General features: G+C 34.8%; 3 protein-coding genes across 4 annotated transcripts in view; 1 reads left to right on the forward strand and 2 right to left on the reverse strand.

Annotated features, from left to right (window-relative positions):
- Positions 1-1,815: 1,815 nt before the first annotated feature.
- On the reverse strand, positions 1,816-2,564 carry LOC126777813 (DNA-directed RNA polymerase II subunit RPB9). Its single transcript, XM_050500960.1, has one exon. The coding sequence runs from the start codon at positions 2,395-2,397 to the stop codon at positions 2,023-2,025; it is 375 nt and encodes a 124-aa protein (XP_050356917.1). The 5' UTR covers positions 2,398-2,564; the 3' UTR covers positions 1,816-2,022.
- A 747-nt stretch (positions 2,565-3,311) lies between these two features.
- LOC126777799 (40S ribosomal protein S23) lies at positions 3,312-5,839 on the forward strand. Its single transcript, XM_050500936.1, has 5 exons — positions 3,312-3,443; positions 3,794-3,953; positions 4,471-4,669; positions 5,117-5,205; positions 5,756-5,839. The coding sequence occupies exons 1-4, from the start codon at positions 3,440-3,442 to the stop codon at positions 5,183-5,185; spliced, it is 432 nt and encodes a 143-aa protein (XP_050356893.1). The 5' UTR covers positions 3,312-3,439; the 3' UTR covers positions 5,186-5,205; positions 5,756-5,839.
- Positions 5,840-7,475: 1,636 nt separating this feature from the next.
- The window catches only part of LOC126777036 (receptor-mediated endocytosis protein 6 homolog), a 30,042-nt gene continuing 21,400 nt past the window's right edge, over positions 7,476-16,117 (reverse strand). The window contains exons 21-32 of one of the 2 annotated variants that reach the window (XM_050499879.1): positions 15,605-16,054; positions 15,367-15,500; positions 15,117-15,264; positions 14,885-14,996; positions 14,440-14,648; positions 14,227-14,366; positions 13,794-13,883; positions 13,610-13,724; positions 12,968-13,115; positions 12,615-12,728; positions 12,066-12,245; positions 7,476-11,391 (exon numbers count right to left, since the gene is read on the reverse strand). In XM_050499879.1, the coding sequence (XP_050355836.1) occupies positions 12,081-12,245; positions 12,615-12,728; positions 12,968-13,115; positions 13,610-13,724; positions 13,794-13,883; positions 14,227-14,366; positions 14,440-14,648; positions 14,885-14,996; positions 15,117-15,264; positions 15,367-15,500; positions 15,605-16,054 (1,825 nt within the window). In that variant the 3' untranslated portion in view covers positions 7,476-11,391; positions 12,066-12,080. Of the gene's footprint in view, positions 11,392-12,065; positions 12,246-12,614; positions 12,729-12,967; positions 13,116-13,609; positions 13,725-13,793; positions 13,884-14,226; positions 14,367-14,439; positions 14,649-14,884; positions 14,997-15,116; positions 15,265-15,366; positions 15,501-15,604; positions 16,055-16,117 lie in introns of those variants that run through there. The other variant, XM_050499888.1, reaches the window with a different exon arrangement.

The following is a 16,117-nucleotide window of genomic DNA, read 5'->3' on the forward strand; positions in this document are numbered from 1 at the left end:
GAAACTCGGAGTTCTGAACAAGGTGCGGCGCTTTTTCACGCCACAACAACTGTGCCTGCTGTACAAAACACAGGTACGGTCTTGCGTGGAATATTGCTCGCACCTTTGGGATGGCTCCGCTAAGTACCTACTTGAGGCCTTGGACCGGTTGCAGCGACGTGCCGTACGCATTATTGGCGACGTAAAGGTCACAAACACCCTTGAACCTTTACAATTGCGTCGTGAGATAGCAGCACTGAGCGCTTTCTATCGACTGTATCACGGCGAGTGCTTTGAGGAATTATTCTCTCTAATTCCTGCCTCCCCCTTCCTTCTTAAGTCCACGCGAGCTGGTTCTCGATGTCACCGCCTAACTCCTCCTCTTACAACCCGGGTTCAACCCTTCAAACGAGGCGTGAAGAGGCATCTTGCGGGCCGGCAAGGCGAAGGCGGCTAGTGCAGAACGTTTTTCCCGTCTGTACTGGCCGTCGTCGCGTTTGGACTCTACTACCACTTACCATCAGGTGGAGTAGAGTCATTTGCCCTCCCGGCGAATATAAAAAATAAAATAAAAAATATCTATCTACTTAATTGATAAAAGAGATAGATTATAATTTAATATAATTATGGCAAAGTAGACTCAAAGAGAGAATCAAAATTCAGCTTATGTTTTAAGCAATTCTGCTGAAAGTGCAATTATAATAAGTTTCTGCAAAAGTATATATTATGTAGTCTATAGATTAAACAAAATAGTATGTAAACAGGCTCAGTTATTCAAACATCGAAATATAATATAAGAATAAATATAGACAAATTGTTGCTTAGTAAATTATAAGAATAAAATTATTGTATTTTGTTTAATTAAGCATAGCATTATAACAGTATGTAACTTTTTCGCCCCACTTTCAAAACAATGAATATAAAGAATAGGTTATTTTTCCTTACTTGCAATAATATAGCTAGACTCATCCTTACTAGAATTTCACTATAAATATAAATTAGAGCTTCTAGATAGCTAAAAATAATTAGACTTGCTTGTAATTAATGATATAATAAATAAAAGACCCTTATGTTACAATATTATATTGTTAAATCAAAATAATGGCAATATTCTTTTGCAATAGAATTATGATTATTATTTTAATACATTTTATTACTGTAAAAAACAATTTCACAATATTTTTTTTTAACTTTGTTACAGATTAAATATAAGAGCATGAGTTTTTATATTTCACTTTAAAGCTATAATTTGAGTGTGTCAGAGGTATGAAAATTATTATTCAACACAAATTATATGTATTTTATCATCAAGCTCAAAGTGAAAAAAAAAACAACTTTAAATGTTAACTTAGAATTTTGTAGCTTTAAGTGTTGCATTTTTGTAAATTTCAATTTTTATAATTATGATATTGACATAACTTTTAACATTGCATTTAGTTCGAAGACCTGACTTATCTTTTTTTTTCTTTAATTTTATTTAAAAGTAATAATAATGAAACAATATAGCAGGATGCAATACATTATTTGTCAAATCATCCAAGAGCAATTGTTTTTAAAGTATTCTGTAGTTATTTATGGCAACAGTTATTAGATCAGGCTTATATATTATGATTTTTTTTTAATATAGAGATAGTGTTGTGATTTTGGAAGAATGTCACTAGAAGTAAACTTAACATAGAAATTGGTTGTTATATAGACATATGAAACCAGAGAGAAATATTGTGTCATTTGTAGCGATGTTCAATTTTATTATTAATTAATATACGGCTGTGAATTGTTAATTGTTATACTTAGATATGTGGCTTGGCAATATTTTAGTTAAATAAAACTATCAAATCAAATTGTGGTCTTTTATTTCAAAAATACTCCTATATTACCAAATTGCTGCATTTGTAGTACAGAAAGTTCAAAATCTTTTTATTCTAAAACATATCACATAGGACATATATTTGATGCTGTACACTTTATATATGGATAAGTATAATTTATCAAGATATCTTAATATGTATGATTACTCTGATTTATTAAACAAGGAAATGGCATTTACTCAGTCCATCTATGTTTACAACTGGTACATACATAGTAGAGCCTCATTTCTTCTTCAGCTCGTCTCGTTTGTCCTTGGAAGAAGACTGCTTCTCTGTGATTGCATTTTGGACACATATGGTCCTTAGTACGGGGTAGAGTGGGATCGCTCACTACGTCAGGATTTATATGCGTCAGTTCGTCTACTTCGTGCATAATTTTGTTTACGTATACGCAATTTGAGTCCGCTAATTGTTTATAATCGCAATTTCTGCAAGCATACATGAGAACTTTGTTGTTTTTATCTTCCCGCGGGTAAAGCATGTTGTTGCATTCTTGGCAGAACTGAATACCAACATAGCCCGGTCCACCATCCTTTCTACCGATATTCATTTCTAAATTATGTGTTTTGTTTCTGCGGAATTTAGAATTTATTAATATTTTAGTATTAATTCACTTAACATAACTTTCGCGAAAATTCACCGGTATAAATAAAGCTTAGGGTATTCAAATTCCACACAAAACATAGACTCCGATTCCGTGTGACAAGTTATTAATTGTCATCGTGAAAATTGACATTTGACTTTACAGAGTATATAACCACAACGTTTGATTGACATTTAAATGTGTATACACTACACAGTAGATAGGTTCAAACTCCGAATAATGAACTAAAAATTGTTCTGTAAAAATGCGAAATACGATTTTAATTTATATATTTATTAAAATTAACTTAATTTATTTTATTTTAGATTAGTGACTGTTTTAAATACATATTTGAGAACAAATTATTGAAATAGAACTAGAACTACATTAATCTCTTTAAAACATTTACACATAAAATAAGAATTAAATAACAAAATTTCACGACTACATGAAATAAAGCATTACTCATTTGGAATTTACATAATTATTGACAAGAGTATGAATTTTTTTCCAAAAGTTAAGAAAAGTAAATATAATATTGAATAAGAAATTTGTTTTAATATTTTATTCAATAACTTATTTATCAAGTTAATAATTGTTGCTTCAAAATATAATGGTACATTTTTGTAAATTTTAGTGATGACAAAAATTAGTTTAATTTTTAATCTTCAGATGGAAAGTTGCTAAAGCAGCACTATTGACACAGTATCCCGAGCTTACATTATGCTTTTATGTTAATTTTATACTTTTGTAAGCAAGAAGTGCAGTTTATTTTTTTACTTTTAATTGAGTATTTTAGATTTTATGTAGATTTATTTGTCAGAGAATAATATAACTGTAGTCTGTAAGTTCATACAAAACAACAGCTTATATTATTATTATAGACGTCATACAACTGGCAACATTTAATTTTTTTTCTGCGTTTGGCAGTCTTGTTGATTTGGAGGCATTGGTTGGCCAGATATTATTTCTTTTCCGATCCGTAGCCGATTGGTGTCGTGCTATCCTTATGGGTAAGGAGTAGTTTTGTGTCAAATAATTAAAGTTCTTGAGTTACTTTTGTAACATCTCGTGCTTGATAAGTGTAGATTTATTCCCAGCTATGTGAAAGTGATGAAATGCAAAAAATTCTTTGAAAAACCCAAATTATACTGTGTCATATCTCCATGCATAGGTGTCGGCCATGGCGCAGACATGTTTTTCTCGTGGTGTATAAATAAATCCTTTTCCATCTCCCTTAGGCGATGATGGTTATAAGGTACAATAAAACTTTTGCAATTCATAACATCCTGTACATAGTGTAGTGTATCGATTTCAGTGTTCTGTATAAACATAAGTGTTATCCGGTGATTTAAAATTTCAGGTAAGCCCCGTGGTATACGCACGGCGCGTAAGCACGTGAACCATCGCCGTGAGCAGCGATGGGCAGACAAGGAATACAAAAAAGCCCACATGGGCACGAGATGGAAGGCTAACCCTTTCGGTGGTGCATCTCACGCTAAGGGCATCGTCCTGGAGAAAGTGTAAGTATAAAGTACGTTTCAGTTTCACTCGTAATGTGCATGAAATTTGTGTTCGTTGGAAGATTGTTACATGGAAAGTGTGCAGTATAGTGCAAAGAATGTTAATGAAGTGTATAAGCAATCAGTGCGTGTGTACGTGCAAGAAAGTGTGTCGGGCGTCGGCGGAGCAGTCTTCTGGGAATTGGTCACTTAGCGTTGTGTCCGCGCGCGGTTTTATTCCTGTGAATGTGTTAGTGCTACAATCACAGGATAATACTGCGAGCGGCTGCATCGCATCTCATCGATCATACAGTTTCGAAGCTCGGCGCTACATGTGGGTCAATGAACTTCATGTGGGGAAGCAAGCATGTGTTTACGCAGCATATTTAATACCGTTATTTTATTTTGAAAATTTACGTGGTTTGTTTACCACCAGCTTTATTTACACAGACATACTAGCGGTATGCTACCGTAATACATATATGCATAACCTAAGTTTTTATTTTTAGTTGTCGTGACTTTAATTAAAATTTCACAGTGGCGTAGAAGCTAAGCAACCTAACTCTGCCATCCGGAAGTGTGTGCGTGTTCAGCTTATCAAAAACGGCAAGAAGGTGACCGCGTTCGTCCCTCGTGACGGTTGTTTGAACCACATTGAGGAGAACGATGAAGTGCTAGTAGCAGGATTCGGTCGTAAGGGTCACGCCGTTGGTGACATTCCCGGAGTTAGGTTTAAGGTTAGTTTTCAGTTTCCTATGGTGTATTAATTCATGTGTAATAAACACGTCAACTTGTGTATCATGATATTTATTGAGAATCCTGCAACAATGTTTAATACATAAGTTGTTTTTTTTATATTTTGATCTTTATTTATTAAGTGATAATCAAGCCATAATCACTTAATGCTAACTGTTGCATTTATGTAATGATCTATATGGCCCAAATGTTGCTTAAACAATTATTTATAAAAGAGTGCAGTGTGAGTGCAGTAAATAAAAGATTTAATACAAATTAATGTGAAAATTTGCTTGATAATAATTTATTAGCTTAAATTCTTTAAGCCAATCTATCTGTGTGACATGATGACGCTTTTAGAATTTAAAGATATGTATAGTGTCTCGGAGAGATACTCTGATAAGCAAGTTCTTCATTGACTTAAATATTTATGTTAATTTAATATTTAGGTGGTGAAGGTGGCCAACGTTTCACTCCTAGCGCTGTACAAAGAAAAGAAGGAAAGACCTCGGTCATAAATCTACTTCATTGTGATAAGGTAAATATTTAGATAAAAAAAATAATTGTATAAATATTCTTAATAAAGCTTATTAGTTTATTGTATTATGGCATTTTCTTAGTCAAATTTCATGTTTGTTCAGCATTATAATGACTAAAAAGGTAACTAAAGTCAATAAATAAAAACTCCACTGTGCTAAACTCGGTTTACTTCATAGTACTCATTTGCAATATTTGCAATTGCAAGAAACAGTTTTGAATACAAATTATAACTTATTCTTTTATACAGCATAATATACTGATTTTATAAATATTGCATCCAAATCACATCAAATGCATTTATATATTCAAGTAAATTTTACAAGTGTTTTGAATTGTCATTGTTTTGTTAATCTCATTCAGACCTCAGTTATATATAGATGTATATATGTATCATTGTAAGTATTTTCTAAAAATGAAATGATGTAAATACAATTTATTTGCTACTGCTGAATGCCGTGACGTTACACTCTAACTGATTATATCCTATGATTATATTCTTAAATAGTAGAAGTTGTATCGAGATAAAATGATCTTTTCTCTTGTTTCAGTGCTGCTGGGTAGTGGTGTTGCTCATAAGTGTAAATTTACAAAAATGCAAAAATCAAGTACACAATAAAGTTGTGTATGCCAAACTTGTTTTTTATTTTAACCAAACTTCTTAAGACTCAATTTCATATTTATAAATAAGTACAATAATTATTTTTTTTAAAAGTATCGGATTTAAAGTTTTGTGTTTAATCTTGGCGCGATCTAAATGGGACGCGACCATTTAGAACTGAGAAGTGCGGTCCCGAACGCGGCAGCGGCAACAACGGCAAACCCCTCGGTACTCGCGAGACGTTCTCGTTTTTTAGTGGATTTTTGGTCTTTATTTGCTACTGGTATTTGAGTGATAAGATTACTTTAGAATAACGAATGAAGAAGTAGAGATTAAAAAATTTTAAAAATATCAATACTTAATAAAATAATGCTGTTGAACAGTTACGTACGCACACCAACATAAATATCTATTTAAGTGAATAAGTAGAATTTTTTTGTAGAAGTTCATTCATTGCCGTCCAAGCAAATTTGTATGTTTTGTACCGCCTTGCCGCCATACTTCAGCAAGCAGACGTTCGCTCTCTTTCTCTATTTGCATTTAATTCTTGGTTAGATTTTTGCCCGATTGGAGGCGAGGCGCTGAAACTTTTTTAATGTAAGACGCTTAGTATTCTTTAATGAGAATTTGTTCTATAAATATAGTGTCTTGTCTTAGTAACTATCTTAGTAGTTTTTTTTTTTAAATTGACAACGGTTACATAATTTATTTTTAGTGGCTTCATACTTAATTTCGCATTTTCGATATTTGAATTGGGAGATAACATCATACAGTAACATAGTTTTATCTTGATTAAAACATTTGATTAATTTCCTTATGTGTAATTTCAGTATTATGAAGTTAGTCTTAATTTGGATTTCTTTGCAACTCACAAATTAAGCGTAGGTAATAAACGACGTGATGATTTATGTACCAACTTAATACTGTATTAGTATAATAAATCTACTACAAAATAATAAATGAACTTAACTTAGTACATCATGAAATAATTATTAAATAATTAAAATGCAGCCATTATGTAGTTTTATTAAAATATAATAATAATGAAATAGTTGGGAAACTCTTGAGACGCCTATGGGCGTCCACTTTTTTAATTTATAGAAATCTGACTTGTAGACAAATATAGTATAAGTTGGATTTAAATCTGTTCCAGTCATTTAATTACCGGCAATAGTTTCTTTGATATGAGCCGGTCGCTCTTGATATTGATAAATGTCAATTGAGAAATACTAATTTTGTTTTATTTATGTAATATAAATAGCTTCATTCCCAAACATGTTGATGAAAAAGCCTACATTAGTATTAATCATAAATATCAATACAAACAGTAATTAAGGTAAGATTTACGTTTAAAATAACCTTTTGAAAAAACTTCATTGGTTAATGTTCCATTTATGTACAATGTAGTTAAGATTGTTGTTAACATAACTTGTTTGCTTCTCATAAAATTTAAATAAATGAATAACAAACTATTTAATTCATGCAATTGTAATGTTCTGAAACGAATAATATACTACTATACTAATGTGTTGTCTCCAGCACAAAGCGTCTGCAAAATTGATGCTCGGCCAGTTGGTGTCAATTTCAGTTGCAAGATTTAATTAGTTAAAATATATATCAAAAATACTATTCGATGAGGAAGGAAAGGAAATAAAACGAGACTTATTTATTGCTAAATATATTTAATTACTCTGATTACATATTAACTGCTTTTAAAAATATGTTAGCTATACACTTGCTGTCTAATTTATATTCTAGGCAAGATAAATAGTGAATAAATATGAGTTAGTACTAGATAGAAATACGGTTGCTAGTATATTTTTTACACTTTTATCATAAATTGACTAAACACCATTTTGCAATAAGCACAGATTCTGGCATACACTTGGCTAAATTCAGTTTACAAGTTCATACAGTAGCATAGGGTTGAAGTTAGTGAACTGAATATAGGCATATGTAAAGCCAGCCTAAGTTATAAACTAAATACAATAAATCGTAAACATGAATTTAACACTAATATATTAGCAGCAAAAGTATCACACAGCATTCATTATATATGTTAATATAATTTAAAAATAAGTGCTCTTTCGATTCAATTTAGTTATTCGACGCAACTGCTTCACAATTTAAATATTTATGTTAATGACATTATTTACTTTACATAATTATCATTAAAAAGATTAAATTTATTAATTAATAATTTTAAGAAAGGAAGGAGAAATAATAAAGAGGCATTTTAGTGAAATATATAACCAAAATGCGGTTGATAATTAATATTGAACAATATTTTATTAAGAAATCTTTAAAGACAATTTATTATAATAACTTTCATAATAGAAAGCAACGATGACAACGTAAAGGCACAGTTTATAAGATGAAGCCCTAATTTACTAGTATCTAACATTATACACCAGCCCGCACTGGAGCTGCGTGGTGGAATAAGCTCCAAACCTTCTCCTCAAAAAAGAAGAGGAGGCCTTTAGCCCAGCAGTGGGACATTCACAGGCTGTTACGGTTACGTCGTCGCGTGCAGACGCCGTTGTCAGTTTGATACAAGAGGTAGCCGTCAGTGTCCTTTGATTGCCAACCAATATTATAAATAACCAAAATATCGTCGAGATTTAGTGTTTTTATTGTAGTTTTTAAATTAAAAAAAAAGCTAAATCAATAAGAATAGATACATCTAATTATGAAATATGAGCTTTTAATTACAAGTAATACAATGAATTAATATAATTTATGTTTATCGTGAGTGCGAACGAAACTAGTGCCGTTAAATCTATGTCTACACGTTGACTACTCACATACATTTATTTGTAAAACCGTTTTTGTTGCTTGCGTTTTAAGTCCAAGATAGGATTTAATCTAAATTATATTGAGACTTCGTTGTTCGGACGTAACGACTTTAAAACAAAATTAATTGTAACATTATTATTAATTGAGATATTATGCTCGCATACACAAATCAACTTTCAAACACAAAACAATAAAAAAAAATTTATTCCTCTTAGTGCTATTTTTTTCCTGAGTAGAACTTTAATGTTACACATTTAATTATATATTTAATCTGGAAACATCAGATGTCATTAGTGCTGAAGAACTTACGTATTTACATAAAAAACTTTCGTTAAAAATAACTACATCGAAAACTTTTACAAAACTCAAAAATAGTACATATCATATTTTCAGCCGTCACTACACAAGACCCATCCAAAAATACATTCCCTCGAGTATTTACCTAATAGTCAAACCTAGAATCACAGACGATGTTGAAAGGCCCTAAATGTTAAGACGAATTCATTACATAATTTAAAGATATTTTTGAATACCAGACTTAAGCACAGAACTACACACAATATACTAATCACGTATATTAAATTTTCTTTAAAAATACGAAATGAGTTTTAAAACTCGGTATTTGTAAAGTATAAAAAGCGCCCTCTGGCAAGACGACACTGACTTACACAGATTACACTAGATATATAGCAAACAGACCTGGGCAAAATGCAATCTGATTAATGATTAACGATGACAATCATCAATCACGATTGCAGCATAACGAAAGTAGTCACAATGGGTGGGTTAAATAAGTGCCCCAGAGCATCCCAGCACGTCATCTTCGGAGTCAATCAAATTTAATCTGTAATTGTGATTTATGCTATTTTAATCGTTAATCTGATTATAATTTGCCCAAGTCTGATAATAAGTATGTACCGATCATATGAATGAAGAATTATAAGTTCAGAGGTTACATTGTTCAGTTTATAAAATAAACAAATCTTAATATTCTCAGTTTCAATGCGAAGAAGGAAATACTTTTTTAGGAATAATGTTATTTTTAATCGATAATATCGTTATATGATAACTTCAAATTATACCGTAGTCGTATACCGTAGTTTAAGAAACCGAGTTTATGGGAAATTTACATAGTGCCAACTAATTTACATAGTAAGATAAATATGATATAATGATATATATATATAATAATATATTATATAATAACGGCTTAAAAGTTACATGTTAGATAAATACACGAGTTTTCAAGCCTATATAATTTCTAAAGGTCCTATAAAAATAAGTAAATACATGTAAGAACATGAGCAAAGTATATAAAATAAATAAAATTTTTAATAATATCAACTTACGAACGACAGTTAATTAACTTACACATATTTTGGGATAATTTTTATATATCAAACATGAGAAAATATATAATTTACATATATATAGAATACTTGGGAGGAATGACACTTATCGGTATATTTCTAGTTTGAAAAAAGGGTTTGAGAAGGACATTCTCCTTTTAATTAAAAAATATTGTGTAATGCAGTACACGCGGAAGTAAAAGATCATAATTCCAATAGATATTTCATTTTAAATGAGGCTCGAGCCAAACTCTTTATTATATTTCACATAGCATGGGGCGACGACATTTGATAATTTTAATTAGAACTAAGAAACAGAAAAATCACACTTAGAAGACCTAAATATAATACAGACATATTAATTGTTGCGTGAATTGGAATGGTTGTGTTTTTAAGACTGGCTGGTTCTATAGTTTGAATAAAAATAGACGAAGACGAAATTATGGAAAAAGGTACTGTTTTTTTTCCTTATAAATTATCTTGATTATATATTTAATATCGTTCTTTTTCATTCGAAGTAATAATTACAGACATTTCTAGAAATTTCAACCGTTAACATCATATTCCAACCGTTAACGCTATCAAATACCCATGCTATATAAAAAAGATTATAAAGGCAAAGATTTATTTTTCTTGAATGTAAGCAATGTGTTGTGTCAAGCTCAAGTTCACTAAATATAGATAAAAAAAATATAAGTAACCAGCATTGAGTGCTTGATATATAGTATGTACGATGATTAAATGCAAAAATTTAAAAACATTCGGATTACAGTTTAGTTGTTACATTTTTAATATTACCTATTAAAAATGGATAGATTTCTTGCTACAAATTATTGAATTGCATTTTCAAAAAAGCGAAATTAGCAAAATATTGTTTTATACAATGTCGTGTAAATGTTGGTTACTTTCTCAACAATTGCAAACAGTTCCAAACACTTATTGCCAACTATTAAAGTTGCAACCATCAATTCAGAACAGCTTATCAATGGGACACAAGTAGCCTCGGGATGATTATTTGTATAATATATTAAGAATGTTGATACTATTCTTAGTATTTTACTTTGTTAATAGTCTTTTTCAACAAGAAATTGTACAAAGTATTATTGGTATTGTAATTACTATAACATTAAAGTATACATTTTTAGTTTATATGTAACGAGACTTAAGAGCATCGAGGTAACGCTCAGAGATTCGAACTGAAATTCGGATCGAAAGCAAAATTTAATTTTAAAGGTTTTTAATTTTTAATATTTTGTACAAGTTCCATTGAAAAATACATAATATTATTATTATACACATGATATATTTCAATAAGAATGATTAAGTAGCAGATGTTTTTAGATTATTATATATTTATTAAAACTTTTATTTAAATTGTGTTTCTACGGTTACCGCGTGAGACGCCGCGGTGCAATACCATTTCGAGGATTCGCGCTGATTTCTGAAAATTAATATAACTTTTAATTTTTATAACGAGGAAAAATTACAACTTAACAGAAGGTACACAAAAACATGAAATAGCAAAATATAGTCTTTAAATATAGTTTCATTTATGTATACTTGTTTATTAAGGATGCGCAGGACCATCACCGACTATTTGATAATATGATACAAAATCAAAGTTTCACACTAAATATAATTTTTAGTCAAACATTTATTGTATAGATTGAAATCGAAAGGTTCAATGTCAATCTAGATTGAGAGAAAGAAATATTTTTATTGTCACACACTACGTAACTATGTTTAGTTATATATATATATAACTGAAATTTTAATTATAATTATATAATTATAATTAAAATTTCACGTATAATATATGTTTTCTTTTTTCGAATTTTTAATTAGTTATGAAATCGAAAGAGAAAGAAATATTTTTATTGTCACACACTACGTAACTATGTTTAGTTATATATATATATATAACTGAAATTTTAATTATAATTATATAATTATAATTAAAATTTCACGTATAATATATGTTTTCTTTTTTCGAATTTTTAATTAGTTATGACGGAACTTGAACACTATAGTGCTCGCATCATGGTAAGGGTGGTGACCACGTTTTATCTGGTGAGCTGTTTGCCTTTTTATATGTCGTACTATATATGTACGTACCAGCGCCCGCTCGGGCTAGGAGTCGGGAGCGGAGGGGGCGGGGGCGGGGTAGTCCATGGTCTTGATGTAGGCGACGGCGGCGCAGAACTGCGTCCACCAGTACAGCGCCTCGCCCGTCAGGACTGATCCGCCCAGCGCGTTCACCAGCTCCAGCGTCGACAGCAGCGATGGCGGGTTCACCTGGGTTAAGGTTATAATGTAATGCTGGATTTTTATATGTTTGAATGGGCTAGTTTCACGCATTTTTTTGGGTTTGATAATGCTCTCTGTGTTAGACACCACTTTTATAAGCGGTTTAGCCTTACGACCATTAGGGTCGTAAGCAGTGGAGCTGTAACTACAAAGATCAGCTAATCTGAAAATTTTTATGTAAACATAGATAACCATCATCTACGTGTAGCGTTTACATATTACATATTAAGCAGAGTCTCTGCGAACGTAGTGCTCATGAAAGTACTTTTGTATAATTTTAATATAAGTATTGTCAGTCACGATTGTAACATATAAATTAGTTACGCGCGAAGTACTGATATAAAGAGCGTCGCGCACCTTGATGATGACCAGCACGAGAGCGGGCGTGATGTCGTCCGCCGCGGGGGGCGTGCCGTCCGTCAGCGCCAGCGTGGCCGCTAGCGAGCGCACGCAGCGGAGCACGCACGACACCTGCCGGCACGGATCGATTATATACTGCTACGATAAGTATGAGTATATAAATGTGAAGCACGAGGAGGGAGTAAGATATATATAACTCATATGAAACAAAGCCATATTTACATTTTTCTGTCTACTGACAATAATGTAACATTCAAAAAGAATTCGACCCGTCGATAGCGTCGTCCAACAAGAAAATATCAAATTAAAAGCATTGGGATGAACGAGGCCGTGTAGGTTAGCAGCCGCACCTTGTCGCGGGGCGCGCGGTAGACGGGCAGGTGCCGCAGCTGCAGCTGCGCGTGCGCGAAGGGCGCGGCCCACGCGTGGCGCGCCGCCAGCCCCACGCGCGCGCCGCTCGCGCTGGCGCCCAGGCGGCGGATGTGCTCGCTCAGCACTCTGGCCCAAGGGAGGCGAAAAACTTTATACTAACAACTCAGTTATGAAAACACTTTGATTAAATTACTAAAATAATATTATTTGTAGTCGGTAGTCGGTATTTTCTTCAACGAAACCAGTGAGAGTAACATAAGAAAGGATATATTTCATTTTTTCAATTAATTGAAAGATTTTTTTTTTTCACATACTCCGTAATAAACATGATGGCAATTAAAATTTCTCGTTTAATGTAAAACAAAGGCTTTCACATAGGTTATCACATATAGGTTTCACATGGGCATTTCCTATTAACTCGGAAATTACGCATAATCAAAAAACCACTGATTATACAATGAATACCAGACCATAAATATGTAGATTAATAAACGAAAATAAAAATAAAATTTAATTATCCATAATATGAACCAGAACCAAAAGAAAAAGATCCATTTTTCTTAGGTTCTAAGCTACGTAATAATTTAATTGTTATTAACTAATATTAAAGGAATACTGACTGATCTCGTGCGATATCTCCGTCTCCGTTAGGAAAGAGTACGTGCAGGTACAGTCGCGAGAACACGGCTCGTTCCACTGTTATTTCAGCACTCTCCAGGATCGTCGACGTCGCTCCTGAAATATTGTATTTTTTAATTGAAATCTCCTAATGAATTCATTGCTTGTCATTCACGTTAGGTTTACCTTCCCACGAGGGATCCGATTTGACCTCAGCGGTGATCGTCTTGATGCTGGCCGTCAGTCTCGTCGCTCGTTCGTCCATCAGTTCGCCACCTGGATCCGCAATTGCAGATTTATTTTAGGTCAAATAAATAATGAATGTTAACCTTAGACTTACGAATTTCACGCGATATGTAATATAATAACATCTCTGCTTTATTATGCGTTACAGAGATCTTGATTAATATATCTACTTTGAGTTCCAAAGTTCCGATAGCAACTTTGCCGAAATTCATAACAAAATTTTTCATTTCATAATAAATCCTATAGTTTATTTTTAAACTCGACCGATGATGTCATTTCAATTCAAGGTCAAAGTTGGGTATTTATTTTACTCATCCAACCATCGGAATCTGCTCAGTAGTAGTAAAAAAGTACGAAAACATCGTGCAATCACCGTTGAGCAGGGCGTGCGCGTGCGAGTGGTGCGCGGCCAGGCGGCGCAGGGCGGGCCCGCGCTCCAGCTGCTCCAGCACGCGCGCCGCCGCCGCCGCGCGCGCGCAGCACGAGCACTCCCAGCGCACCAGCTTGATTTGACTGCGGACAAAGGCAGCCCGTGAGGCGTATCGGTCGGCGGGGTCCGCACGCGACAGCTCGGGAGGGTACCGACTCGTGCAGGTCGTGCAGCGCGTGCGCCAGCGCGGCGCGGCAGGAGGCGAGGTAGGCGGCGTAGGGGCGGCGCGCGGCGAGGTCGGCGCGCAGCGCGGCGGCGAGGCGGGCGGCGCGCGCCCCGGCCGCCGCCAGCGCGCGCGCCGCCGCCGCCGCCTCCGCGCCGCCGCCCGCGCGCACCCACTCCGCCAGCGACGCGCTCGTGCAGCGCTGCCGCGGGACAGTAACACACGTGTACAGCGTGCTAAACGTACATTTCGCATTATTCCAGCCTCCTGGAAGCCGAGTCCGGAATGATACGATACCGTTCGATTATATTCGACTTTGATATCTCTTAAAGATCCAATATTGTATGCGACTATTTTCAATCTGAACGTTCGAATAAATCTGACAGTCGTTAAAATATATGCTCAGATGTGTTACTGTGTATACCAATATTAACTCACGTTTGGCACATATTCGACAGAATGAAAGTCCGTGCTGGAGAGCACGACGCGCAGGCGCCGCTTCATACTGTTGAACACCTCCGGATCGTTCAGATCTACTACGCCTTCGCTCCTAGAAAATAAAACTGATTTCAGTGTGAATATCACTACAAATTTTACACAGCCCTTATATAAAGGTTTACGAAGAAAGATCGACGGGAAACTGAGTAAAAATATTTCTATATCGTCGTACCGGTCGGCGTCGTGCGCGTGCGCGTCGCTGAGCTCGTGGCGCGAGGGCCGGCGCGGCGCGCAGTCGCCCACGCGCCGGTACCTGGCCAGAATCTCCTCCGAGCTCTCGCCCTCCCCCAACACCTCCTCCTCCTCGGACACCTTTATGTCTGTAACGAGGTATATCTGTGCTTACTGATCTCAGAGCTTTCGTGCGTTTCATTAATCATATCAGTGAATGTAAGTGTTAAATATATAAGATATGACGTTACCTCCTTGATGGTGCGATCTGCCCTTGTGACGGAACATCTTGATCTTGTGGAAGAGGTTGCCACCAGAGCGCTTCACGTTATTCTTCAACTCGTCCAAGTTACCGACTAGTCCATCTTCACCCACTATGCGCCTTCTATGGAGCAATCATTTATTTACATTGTAATCGGTATAAACGGTTTTATTACAACTTTGATTCTTATTCAGTACAACTTAAGGAATATTTTCTTTGTAACTCACCGCTGCGACTTCTCCGCTGTGGCGTCAAAGCTGATGCTCTTCGGTATGGCGCCAGTGGACGCCGTCTTCGCCAGTGGAGGACTTATCCGGCGCTCCGTCACATTTTCCGAGTTCACGTCCTGGCTCGAGCTCTTGTCGGACGCGGTCGTCTCCCCGCTGTTCACGGAGAGTGTACTGAGCGATATGTTATTCGGATCTCGCTTCTTGTCCATCCTGGACGAACTTATATTCACTATACTCGTACGTAGCTCCGACTTCACTATCCTGGATGTTATGTTGTTGACGAGGTTGCTAGTGGATATCGTGGCGGAATTCATTCGAGTCATGAGGTCGGATATCGCGGATCGAGATTCTGCTTCCGGTCGGTCGGTCTCGACGCCGCTGTCAAACCGTCTGTCGTATTGCGACACGGAGAGAGCATTGAACGAGCTCTCGCTTGAGTTTAGTGATCTATAAACAGATAAATTGAATGTAAGACATATGTAGGACATGTAAATATGCCTGTAAATGTCC

Source organism: Nymphalis io, chromosome 2 (assembly GCF_905147045.1).
Source record: "Nymphalis io chromosome 2, ilAglIoxx1.1, whole genome shotgun sequence".
NCBI lineage: Eukaryota > Metazoa > Arthropoda > Insecta > Lepidoptera > Nymphalidae > Nymphalis > Nymphalis io.